The sequence below is a fragment of the Terrapene carolina genome, unplaced genomic scaffold (assembly GCF_002925995.2).
Source record: "Terrapene carolina triunguis isolate 2854851 unplaced genomic scaffold, T_m_triunguis-2.0 Scaffold89, whole genome shotgun sequence".
In the NCBI taxonomy this organism is placed as follows: domain Eukaryota; kingdom Metazoa; phylum Chordata; order Testudines; family Emydidae; genus Terrapene; species Terrapene triunguis.
In genome coordinates this window covers 21,128,419-21,141,371 of record NW_020664440.1, presented here as the reverse complement: position 1 = coordinate 21,141,371, position 12,953 = coordinate 21,128,419, and the positions used below count along the sequence as shown (strand labels likewise).

At 48.1% G+C, this 12,953-nt stretch overlaps 1 protein-coding gene across 1 annotated transcript in view; it reads right to left on the bottom strand.

Moving 5' to 3' along the window:
- Window positions 1-228: 228 nt before the first annotated feature.
- PODXL2 (podocalyxin like 2) overlaps window positions 229-12,953 on the bottom strand; it is a 42,437-nt gene continuing 29,712 nt past the window's right edge. The window contains exons 5-8 of the mRNA XM_024220649.2: window positions 7,198-7,354; window positions 5,307-5,368; window positions 2,626-2,805; window positions 229-1,965 (exon numbers count right to left, since the gene is read on the bottom strand). Of these exons, the coding sequence (XP_024076417.1) occupies window positions 1,756-1,965; window positions 2,626-2,805; window positions 5,307-5,368; window positions 7,198-7,354 (609 nt within the window). The 3' untranslated portion in view covers window positions 229-1,755. The remainder of the gene's footprint in view (window positions 1,966-2,625; window positions 2,806-5,306; window positions 5,369-7,197; window positions 7,355-12,953) is intronic.

Genomic DNA, 12,953 nt, shown 5'->3' with positions numbered 1-12,953 from the left:
AGCATCTCTTCATCCTGAAGAACCTCAAAGCATTTTAAACATAGTGGTTCTTGATTCCATAACATAAACTGATTATAGTCCTGCATTATTCAATTCAGTTGATTTGGGAGTCAGTTTGTATGGAAGATGCTATGCAAAAATGAATCTGTATTAACAAGATCATTTATATCCTCACTTTCAGCACTCTGATATCAGTGATGAGCATCCTACAGACATAGCTAGATAGATAGATAGATAGATAGATTTGAATTACAAGTTAATTGCTAATCCTCATTAAATACATTTGGATCTTTTTGTACAGTTATTCCCTTAAAGACCAAACTTTAATAGCATCTTGCCGCAGGCAGCCAGCCAGCCTGAAAATGGAGATATGCAAAACAGGGTGAAGAGGGGAATTTCTTATGTATTTATTTTGGACCCAGGTCCATGAAACAATGAGGAGAAAAAAGGGACAAAACATTTCAAACTAAAGAGCAGTAATTTTGAGCATCATGATTTAGGCAGAGTTGGGAGCACAGTTATGAATATTCAAGTTCATTTTATCACATCCTCAGGGAGCTGGGGCCTTAAGGTTTGCCCAAGGCATGCCTGAGAAGCACTCGTATGGGCGTTTAGGCTTGATTCTGACCTCACACTGACTTTTATACTAGTTTAAATGCAGTAACTTCAGTGGAGTTACTCCTGCTTTATACCGATGTGAGTGAGACTAGAATCTTCTCCCTTGAAACAGATCTGGTAAAGTCTCAAATGGAAGGGGGACGTTTTCAGTCTCTGGATCTTATTTTCTTTCATTAAGATGTCCTAGCTGCTCTGTATGTTCATCTCACAAGATCAACCACAGCTGGAGGCCACAACCATGGAAAATGGGATAGGAGCAGAAAAGGCCTCCTACTCTGTGATTTAGACAAGGGATCTTTTGCTGATGTGACCTCCCAAGCTGCCAGGAGGCAGGTAATTGTCCTTTTCAGGTGAATTCCCACCCCACACTGATGTACCAGCAGAGGCTCTGCAGTGCAGCACTGAATTCTCTGCAATCATCCAGCCAAACCAGGCTAGGTTAAAGTGCTCAAACTTTTCAGGTTCAACGTGGTGCTTGTGGAACCGAAAAGGGATTGGGGGGGTATTAGGCAGGGGTGAGAGCTCACAGGAAAATGTTTTCATCTGAACAACACAACAGCCCGTCCCATCAGAAGCTAAAGCAAGGGAACTACAGAATATCTGACCTTCATACATGCACAGAATGCAAACTCTCTGCCCAGGACATCAACTGAATCTTTGCTTCCCAGATCCAGAACAAGACACAGATTTTCCTATTGCACCTGCTGGGACAGATTCTGATTCCAGCTCCAGGAGCCAGTGAGGTCAGGGTCTGGCCTGCCATCTCCCTGCTGGGCACCCAGTGTGAGTTGACTCCCCAGTCACTTGGAGTCCATCTTAGCCTCATCATTTTATTTCTCAAACCCAGCCATTCTCAACTGCTACCGGAGAGCTAAGTAAGTGCATTTAAAAGTGATGAAAAAAGCATTGGCGCTACTGATAGCAAAAGACACATACACATACATACCCCAGCGCCCCACCCGCCTCCCTCCACTCACAGTGACCCTTCTCGCTCCAGGATTCGGACGCAGCCTCAGGACCACGACAAGAAAGAGTCGCTCTGTCCCAAGCCCTATAAGAGGTTCCTGAGAAGCTGCCCCTCACCTCACAGTCCTTAAGTCAAGATAGGATAGACATATATTTAAGCTGTTTCTCTTTTTAAAGATGTGTATCTTCCTCAAAGACACCGGCGTCCTCACTCGCCCGCTTGGTGATCAGGACATCCCAGCCGTCGGGGCCGTTGATGGCACCTCCGCCATTCACACTGGTCTTCTTCTCCTGCATCTCCGACTGGCTGTCACTGGCCACGTCCAAGGTGGGGTTGTCATGGCAGCCGTTCTCCACAAAGCGCAGCTCCTCGCCGTGTGACTGGAAGGGGGAGGAGGAGGAGGCAGTATGGGACACAGAAACTGAGAAAAGCTCCCGATGCTGTAGAGGCGCAAGGCCAGGGCCAGATCTTGCTCCTGTTCAAGTCAATGGAGATTTTTGCCATTGTTTTCATGGGAACAGGACTGGATGGAGTTTGTTCATGGCCCCATGTGAAGGTCAACTGGCCCTCGTGGTGGAAAGGAGGTGGCACATGCCAGGAGCCCAAAGGCTGCACCTATTCTATATAAAATGGAGCCACCTGAAGTCATAACTTTAATATCAAGGGGTAAATTATGGTGGATAACATTGTTGCCAGCATGCAATGCACTCAGGCTGCTTGAACCAAGATGGAGCATGGCATGCTGGGATCTGCAGGCAGCACCTTCATATTAAAGATGGAGGTGACTGTACTGAAGAACTCTTTAAGCTGGATCTGGCCCACTGCAGGCTATGCTTTATGCTATTGGGTTAGATCCAATAAGAGAACACTATCAGGGTCCCAAATTCTAATCTGGACACGGCCATTGACCCATGGTGATCTGGCCCAGGTGCTTCTACCAAACTCATCTGGAAAGGTGGACTTGGAGAAGGAACCACTCCTTCCATCCTAAGGGATAAGAGCCAAGTCCAGATGTCTTCCCCCACCCTCCATGTGCTCACCATGTTCTTCATCTTGGGCAGGCGCCTCTGCCAGCAATTGTAGATAAGCCCCATGATGATGATGATGGCACAGATGGAACCGATGATGACCAGCACCACAAAGAGTTTCCCATAGTCGCTGCGGGTCTGGCTGGGCCGTGACTGGCAGCTTGTGGTGGTTGAGTAGTTCTGGATGCCAATCTAAAATTAACCGAAAAGTAAGGCATGCTCAACCACTTGGGGGTTAATGGAGCTGCAGTCACTGTCCTGTGCAGAATCCCAGAGCTCTGGCAGTGTGCACAGGCTCACTGTGACCAACAGGGACAAGAGCTAGACTGGTGGGATCCGCTCTGGGATTGTGCTGCACAGTTGGAGCACAGTCTAATACTCTCTACAAATCTTCCATGAGGTCATAACATCTTCCTTCTAGGGAGTGACAGTGGGAAGAAACCAGCACACCAGGTGTTAATCCCTGCTCTGGGCTCACATAGGTGTGCAGAGTGGGGTAGCAAGGCAGGGGCTGTGGCTCAAGGCCAATCAGAGGGAGGAAATGCTCTAGAAACAGCTACCTAGTGGGCAAAGGGGAGGAAAGCCTGTGGGGGAGGCAGAACTACTCACTCAGCTGAGTGTAACCTGGGGTGGGGCGTTACATGTTTAAGCACCAACCTGCTGTTTCTTTTGCTCTAACTTGGGCTCACAGGAGTGCAGGAATAAAGTTTTGGATAAAAACCTCCTTCGATGGAAGACTGGCATTCTGTTCCTACGCGAGTGACCCACTCCACCAGCTTCCACTTGGGATACTGAATATTCTAGAGGCCAATCAGACACATGGGGTCTCTAAACTATAGCTGGGAGCAAGCCTCCCATCCCGGGCAGACAGACTTGTGCTAGCAGCATTCGAGCTAGCACGCTAAAAATAGCAGTGTGGAAGGTGTGGCTCAGGTGGAGACTCGTGCAGCCCACCCAACTCTGCCTACCCGGGCTGGGAGGTTTGCTCCCCACTGCAGTGTAGACACACCCATGGAGTGTTCACAGAAATGATCTTAGCACATTAACACTCACTTCAATCCACAAAACTCCTTGGTGGCAGGTAAGGCCCCACTTTACAAGGGAGAAACCCAGGTTAAGGGTCTTGCCCACAGACACAATGGCAGGTCAGTGTCATAGTTGGGATTAGGACATAGGATTTCCCGACTCCCTGTCCTGTGATCACTCCCCCAGGCCACACACTCCAGACAAGCATGATACCAAAACTTTAAAAAACAAAACCAAACCTTGCCTGCTAGAAACGGCATGTCAGCAAACAAAGCTGAACATTGCTGATTGGTCTCAGTGACTTGGCAGATTTCAAAAAGGTTATGTATCAATTCAATAGTATATATGAAGAGTGTAAGAGAATATCCTCCCTCTTTCTTCCAAGTTTATGATTACGCAACGTCTCTGTGATAAAGAGTCTGTTTCATTATTGATACGGCTGGAGAAAGAATTACAGGTGCTGAGGTACAATGTAAGTTGTGTAGGATCTCTGCAGGTAGCTTTATTGTTCTCTCAAACAACACCAAGCAAGCCTTGAAGTCTCCTCCCATGTTTTCCATGGAAAGGACAGTTCAGGGTGCTGGTACCTTATTTACACAATTTCAGCAATGCCCCTTATAGGGCTTTTAGCGCTTTCTCTGGTGTAAGCCAATCAATACCACATTGAGGACTTAATTTGCTTTGTCTAGCTGCACTGGGTTGTTAGGTTAGGAGAAGACATGCATCTGCCAACACATTCTGGTCTGACTGCTCTCACCCACTTACACTGGAGTAATTTCACTGAAGTCAGTATAGTTCCACCAGTGTAAATGAGAACAGAATCAGGCTCTTAATGCCTTCAAGTCCAATGAGCTAAAGGGGTGGACTCAAAGGAAATAGACTAGTTTGCCTTCTTCCCTGCTCCTCATCCAGGGCACCAAGGTTCTTAGGGGAATGTTTGGTGAGTAACTGTAGTCTGCTATGGAATTCGAATAGTGCCGTCAATGAGAGAAATGGAGTACTGAAGGCTGTGATGTCAGAGGGGACTGAAAAGCAAGCCTGAACACTGTGGGGAGGGAAGAAAGCGAGACACAGCCACCTCAATTCATCAGGTGTCCCCCCGCTCTGGAGCAAATCTAAGGTTCAGCTCTTCAGTATGGTCCCAGTTACACAGGGAATACGATGACAGGCAAAAACAATTTAAAAAAATACTTCCCTAGGAAACAGAGGGCTGAGTAACCCTGGAGGGCATTCTGCCCAGCGCGGGAACTCACCGGGACTGTTCAACAGAGGCTGAGCAACTACTGGCAAGAAGAGCTCTAAGTGGACAATACGGTGAGCTGGACAGATCTCCGGTCTCATCTTTCTATAAAAAAATCCTACAGACAAAATCTGCAACCCATCCTGGCAGATGGTGGTGTGGGGAGCAGGGAAGGGATTGGTCTATGCAGGATCCCCGAAGTGTGGACAGCAACTTCAAAGAAGCCTTCCAGAGACAGCAGATGACCCCATAGCCAGTCACTCTTAATGGGAACTGACATCTGATCATTCTGCAGTCATCAGGGAGGGAATAGGGGCTTCTGGCAATTTGTTTATGAAGGGTTCAGAGCCCCCTTAGACTGAAGCATGATCCCATTTTAATTACACTGGCTGCCTTCAGCCTGTAGGTTAAGCAGACAGGTTCTTACCTCGGCTAAGCTCCTCTGAACATACCCCAGTGCCATCAGGACATCTTTTGTAGGGACAACACCTGGTGAGAGGAAGAGAACCAGACAGAAGTGGTCAGCCCTACATGCTCTGCTTTGGCTCACGCATTCAGCACATCAGCATTCCCTGGGAATTCCAGGGCAGGATGTGGAGGAGAAGGGGACACACGTTTTATTAGTTTACAAACTATTTTATGAGGTAAAAGCAATGTTTGGCCAGGAATTCCGGGTGCACGCAAGTGCGACTGAAAGTGTGGAATAACTGGAATCCAAAAATCATGGGGCTAAGCACTGTGCTACTCACACATACCTCCGCCAATGCATTTCAGCCCTGACTTGCAGCACTTGCTACTCCTGAGTGCTTACACAGCTCTGTCAATACACCTCTCTCCTGACCTGCAGCATCCTTAAGGACATGTGTTGTGCTCTGCAGGGATCCCTAGCAAGGCAGCCTACCAGGCATGACACAATTGACTGTCAGGAGGCATATTGCAACAACTTTGTTCCTGGCAGAAAGAAATCTGCAAAAGCCTCCCTGCTAGGGAGTCACTAGCCATCACTGAGTGGCCCCCAAGTGGCTTCCTTCCCACATAGCTCACAGGATACTCTCCAAGCTGGCAAGTCAGAAAAGCATCACCTGTCAGTAGGATTTAGAGGCCAAGGAGAATTGTTGCCTCTCCAGTTCGGTCCAGCAACAGAGAGGGAACCTAACAAGAGCCTCATTCTTCACAGCAGAAAATGATTCAGTCCTTGACGATTCCAGGGTTCCTTACTGGGCACAGAACTCCATTTCTGACAGTTGCCCAGCCTGGCTGTGCTACTAGCATTACACAGCCCAGCTTCTCGTCCCCAAAGGGATCCCCTCCACTAGAAAGAAAGGTTTACATTAGGGCTGCATGTGCTTACAAGAGCCTTTTAATGGTACATGGCATGGTCCACAGTGTTGGGAGAAACACACTAATTTAAACAAGCACATAGAAGATACCTCTTAAATATCAACATTATTTCCCAACATCTGTGGTGTATTTTATAATATTACTTCTTACTTGCCCTGGCATTGGCCTGCTAAGCCCAGGGTTGTGAGTTCAATCCTTGAGGGGGCCATTTGGGGATTTAGTTGGGGATTGGTCCTGCTTTGAGCAGGGGGTTAGACTAGATGACCTCCTGAGGTCCCTTCCAACCCTGATATTCTATTCTATGATTCACAGTTATAGGGCCTTCCCCATCAAGCCTATACCCTAAACAGACAACAGAACAGAGACAGCCCCAGCTGATTGGAGTGTTCCCATTGGGACTGCTTTTCAATGGACATGCTATAGTTCTTCTAACCCTCACTGGGTAGCATTGGCAGGCTCTGCAGATCTGAACAAAAAGCAGACGATCTCACCTTCTGCAGCAGAAGAGGGAGGGAGGCACAGAGGCAAGCATGGGGAAAAATGCACAAAGATGAATGTGTGCAAGGATAAAAAGGGAGGGGGTGAAGCAGGAGGCCCTGAAGGAGTGAAGGGAGGAGAAAGATGAGAGCAGAGTCTTGAAGGTCAGGAGGAGAAGCTGGAATCTGATGTGACTGGCAAGAGGGAAAACCACCGCAGGACTGTACATGGGAGGTAACATGGTGTGTGGTGGGAAAGAGGCTTATACTCTATGTACACATCGACAAGCCTGCAATCACCAGGTATAGCTAACAGAGGCAGCATTGTACTGTATAGCAGGAGAGATTATGTCACTATAACCAGGAGAAAAATTGGGGGTAACAGGGCAGAGAAAGCGCTTTCCAGCATCACTGGAAATCTCCACTGGAAAACAATCTTGAAGCCAGATACACCCCTTCCCAGTTCTCCCACCACCACTCCGCTTTTCTACCAACACTTACCCTGCTCCCCTGCCAAGGTCATTAGTAGGTGCTTGTCATTCTCATTGGGTTTGCTCAGAGAGATCAGCCACTGGGCCTGCAGTCCATCTGTCTGCCTGGAGAAGGCATCCTCCACCAGAGCCAGCAGCTGGGGACCCTTCTCCAGCCGAAACTCCTCCTGCAACAAGGAACATTGAAGAGCATCTTACCCTACTTCATGGCAAGGTAGAACCAGTGGAGTGGAAAAACAGGGACAAATGCAGACTTGGTGTAAGTGAGTGCAATGCCACTGACTTCAATGGAGTTATACCTGTTTACAGCAGGGCTGAATGGGGCTGTTGGTGGGATTATTTTGTGTGTGGTGGGAAGGGAACCGTATAGGCTTGAGGGATGGTTTAAATGTATGTGTAAATTAAGTCAATTTAGCACTTCTGAAAGCAGCTGGCAGTAACCACAATGCAAACCATCTATGTGCTTGTTCCACGTCCAGATCTGCAGTGGCTCTTCAATCAAGAATCACAGCGTCTCCTTTCAGTCCAGTCCTGGCCCACATAGTTGTGCTGAAGCACCTCTGTCCTAACCTGTACCCTCACTTTGAGTTTCTTTTTGTAGCATCCTCCAGTCTCAACTGAGCCCCTCCCTGCAGCAGGCAGGGATCCCAGAATCACTCCCATGTGCAGAGCTGTTTTCTTAGCCTAAAGTAAAATTGTTTCAGAAGCCAAGAAAAAGTGCCAGATCTGAAGGGAAGGCCTCAATTCTCCCAGCACCCGGCACCGGGTCAGGGGGGCCCGGCTCTGCCTGACATGTGCCATTGCCTGGCAGCTCCTCTGCCACTTTCCCACTCCTGTGTTTCTATTCTTGTCTGCAGTTGCCATGCCAACCCAAAGGCCACCCGGATGATTAATAAATGCTGGCGCTCCTGGTTGCCATGGCAATCCCAAGTGCTCAGGGCAGGCACAGGCCTGAGCAGTGAATGGCCTAATTGGAAAAGACACCTAGGACTCAGGCCTGAATCACAAGAGCCCATCAGTGCCATGTCTCATCAGGCGAGGATTATGGATTTCAGCTGAGGGAGCGTATGCAGCCAGTCAGGAGAGGCATGGGAAGAGGGCACGGGTGGGAAACTGCTCCACAACTTTACCGCAGGGGCCTCCTGCTCAAAACCACGCACAGGGGCCATGCAGCCATCACTGGCCTAGTGGCCAGCTCTCCACATTGTGACACAACCACCACCTATGGCTCAGCAGGGGCCTGGGGATGCTGAAGGGAGGGGTAGCACGCTCAGCCTGAGAAGAACGGGGGGGCGCAAGTAGCGGGGGAGAGAATATTTGAAGTAACGGAAGCAAATGAGACAGAAGAGGCCCCGACACCCCAGGCAGTTCTCCTTGGCTGAAAAGACGGCGGCCATGACATAGTTTTAATCCAGCAAAAGGATAACTCGCAGTGCTAGAGAGACTTCAGGTTCAAATCGCCTGTGAATGGAGGCAGGGCCCTGAATGGACATGCATTATTGTTAGGTCCAATCCTGCAGTCCTTACTCAGGCAAAACTCCCACAGACATCAATGAGAGTTTTGCCCAAATAGGGACTGGGCACTTAGAACCCATTAGAAGGATAAAGGGACCAAGCCAACTTGGGTCTACAATGGAGATCTTGGTAAATGTGTGTTTGTGGTAACGGGTACAGAATCCTAGGGCCCAATCTTGCAAGATGCTGAGAGGTGCCCACTGACGCTCAGCACGTCATAGCATCAGGCCCTTAAAACAAACAGAAATATCTGCATGTTTTTTCTAAACTAATTTAAATATATCAATAAATCGCTTAAAAATGCAAACACACTCTCCTGCAGCATTGAAAACCCAAACAAAACCCAGCAGGGGCCTAGTGTACAGGAGCCAGAAAGCAAAACTGATATACTCAAGGGAAGCCAGCCTGTCTACTTCCACTGTCCAACCTGAATGAAGTTCAACAGACAGTAAACAAACTGCATCAACTGTGATGGCGGGGGAGGAGGGAGTTTGACTTAAACAACAAAAATCCTTTCAGTTTCAATCATATAAAACAATAATACAACACAGGGAAGGGAAACATTTGTGTTAGATATTTAAGTTGACAGGTGTTCCTTTGAATAAGGTTGAGGACAGCATAAACCACTTATTGGGAATATTTGTTTTGAAACATGAAGTCAAGTAGAAAAACAGTCCAGTCCTGCCTGCCCAAGGGCGGCATCTATGTTTGGCAAGGGAATAGCCGAGGATTACACCTCCAGTCCCCTGCACTTTTGCTTTCACTTTTCATCTCCTTCCAATGGTTAAAACTCAATGATTGCAAATGGCAACAGGAAGAGATGAGAGCTATTACGCACTTGTGTAGTACTCAGATGAAATGGGGGAGAGAGGGATGATGACCGAGGTGGATAGGAAATGAGCCATCACAAGCTTATTTTCAAGCGCTGATGTTCTGAACTGTAAATGTTAGTTGTGACAGAAGCACTTAAAATGGTATGAAGGACAAACAGTTCTCTGTTTGAAGGGGCAATGCTAACGTCAGGAGGCTTACTGAAAGGAACAGATTTCTTATACCCCTTTAGAAAGTTATCATCATTCATTCTCTATATTTATTGTTTCTAAAACAAATCCTTCAGGGGTCTCATTTTCTCTTTTTTTTTTTTAAAGATCAATGTGCATAGATCAGTGCTCAAGAGCAATCCCGCAAGAACAAAAACAGCACGCTTAGTCCGGTGCAGGGACCTATGATAAAAAAAACAGATACGCAAAGAGGAGAAAATATTTAATCAGAGAAACATTGTTTCAAATTTCTAAAGTAATCATGTATTTTAAAAATCAGTTTAAAAATCACAAAAGACAACCTGATCCTGTCCCCTTGATAACTGGTCTTTAAGGGTTTGATAAATGGCCCATGGGAGGTTCCAAAGGTGAATGGGCCCTTTTACCAGAGATACCCAAGGGGCTTTGGGTTCATCAATTAACTGCAGGTTTCAGGGATTGATGGGTGAGTATTGGATTAGCAGAGCACTTCTGGTTAACAAAACTAGAAAGAAAACAAGATAAGGGGGAGGCGAGGGGGACAAAAGGAGAGGCACTTAAGGAAGATTTAGTGACAGCCTGAACCAGTTTACTCTGGAAACAATGAGTCTTTATTTGCAGAATCATCAGAGAAACATGAGCAGAGACATCATACCCCAAAAGTGAGGAGAGGAAAAAAGTCTGGGTCTTGGGATCAGACCCCAATCTTGCCACTTCATTGCATGACTAGGGAATGCAGTGTTACAGGTACAGTCCTGCAGATGAGATGGAAAAAAAAGGCTCCTTCCCATCTGGTGGTCATCCAGGTGGAAATTAAAGATCCCAAACCTGGTGCTTTAGGCCATGTTCCTACCTGCAGTAAAATAGGTTCTGACCTCTCAGACTGTATTAGAGCTATTGCTAAACTAAGAACAGATGCTGTGCTTGCTTCCACAGTGACTGCACTGTCAGCACAGAACCCAGTATGGCATACTGGTTTAGAAGGTATGAGTGTGAAAGAGAAATATGAGCTAGTAGTTTGAGCACTGGACTTCTACCCAGGAATTACTGTGGTCTAAGTCCAGATCCGACACTGGACAAAACACTTTCGCTGCCAACTCTTTCCCCATCTGTAAAATGGGAATAATATTAACCTTCTTCGCATGGGGGTTGTGACGATTAGCAGTTGTAAAAAGTCTGGAAAATGAAAACGCAGACCAAGGGCTATATATTATAAACCCAATTTCTATCCTTCTGGATGGATGGGCTTGAGGCTAAAAGCACAGGATTGCGAATCTGAGATCTACTCCCAGCTCTGCCACTGACTCATTGTGTGTCCTGAAGCAAGTCACTTCACTGCTCTGTGCCTTAGTTTCCCCAGCTGTAAAACTGAGATAATGCTTACCAACAACACTGGCCTGTTGAGAGACTTGATTCAATTAAAGGAACACAGTCAATTTAAAACATCACATTTCTCTCTGAAACTATTATACCAAATCTAGTTACAATGAACATCCAAGATCACTAAAACTGAAATACAGCAAAAAGCTATTTTCAAATTTATATTGATGATACACAAAATGTTATTGAATTGACATATCATTGTTCTCTTGTTTAGCCAGTTAACAAAAGAGAAACTGCCTCACTGAAGAGGCCCATCTAAATAGCAGAAAATAATCTATAAAATGTAAGGAATATATGTATTTTAATTTCAGGCACTCCTTAGTACTTAAAGGGGTCGCTCTATTGGAAATTGGATTAAAAAAACCAATCAATTAAAAAAATTCAGTTTTAAACTGTCCCGTGAATTTCTGAAAAGTAAAGTGCTTTGAGATCCTCCAATGGAAAGTGCGATGAACATGTATCAAGTATCATAACCCATGGAGGATGGCCTCAATCAAGGTTCCCACTCTCCCTACACAAATTTCTAGTTATGTTGACTGAGAAACAAGAGGGACAAGTGAAGGCTGCACATGCAAAACTTGCAGACACTTTTTTAAAAGCCCATTTGAAGATCTGGGACAGACATTCTATGAAAAACTGGGTTTATACCTAAGCCTAGGATCATCTTGATTCCACTATCTTGCCTGCTAATCCCCAGAAAAAGAAAAGGATGGAAAATGCACACACAGATGCATGCAACACACAAGAGCTGCAGTTTCTTGACAGCAGTGCTGATGCTAGGATTTGTGCTGGCCCTAGAACAGAGGTGGGCAAACTACGGCCCACGGGCCACATCCAGCCCGCGGGACCCTCCTGCCCAGCCTCTGAGCTCTCGGCCCAGGAGGCTAGCCCCCGGCCTCTCCCCTGCTGTTCCCCCTCCCCCGCAGCCTCAGCTCACTGTGCTGCTGATGCAATGCTCTGGGCGGTGGGGCTGTGAGCTCTTGATGGGCAGCGCAGCTGCAGAGCCGCGGCCTGACCCAGTGCTCTGTGCTGCGCGGTGGCATGGCTGGCTTCAGCCGGGCGGCACAGCTGCCTGTCCTGGTGCTCTGGGTGGCATGGCTGTAGCGCCGCCAGTGCTCCAGGCAGTGCAGTAAGGGGGCAGGGAGTGGGGGGATTGGATAGAGGGCAGGGGAGTTTGGGGTGATGGCCAGGGGGTGGGGGTGTGAATAGGGATCAGGGCGGTCAGAGGGCAGGAAACAGGGGGGTTGAATGGGGGAAGGGATTCCGGGGGGGGGTAGTCAGGAAGAAGAGGGAGGGTTGGATGGGGCGGCGGGGGCAGTCAGGGGCAGGGATGGTCAGGGAGAAGGAGTGGTTGGATGGGGCAGGGGTCCCGGGGGGGGGGGGCAGTCAGGAATGAGAGGAGGGGTTGGATGGGGCAGTGAGGGGCAGTGAGGGGCAGGGGTGGTCAGGGAGAAGGGGTGATTGGATGGGGCAGGGGTCCCGGGGGGGGCAGTCAGGAATGAGAGGAGGAGTTGGATGGGGCAGTGAGGGGCAGTCAGGGGCGGGAGGTCCGGGGGGCGGTCAGGGGACAGGGAACGGGGGAGTTGGAGGGGGCAGGAGTCCTGGGGGGGGCATCAGGGGGCAAGAAGCAGGGGGGGTCAGATAGGGGGCAGGGGCTGGGCCACACCTGGCTGTTTGAGGAGGCACAGCCTCCCCTAACCAGCCCTCCATACAATTTCGGAAACGCGATGTGGCCCTCAGGCCAAAAAGTTTGCCCGCCCCTGCCCTAGAAAATGTCCTATGAATCCTAGGATCGGTCACACTAACAAATATTTTGCTGCCCTGTGTAGCAGAGCCAGCCCCATGTTAG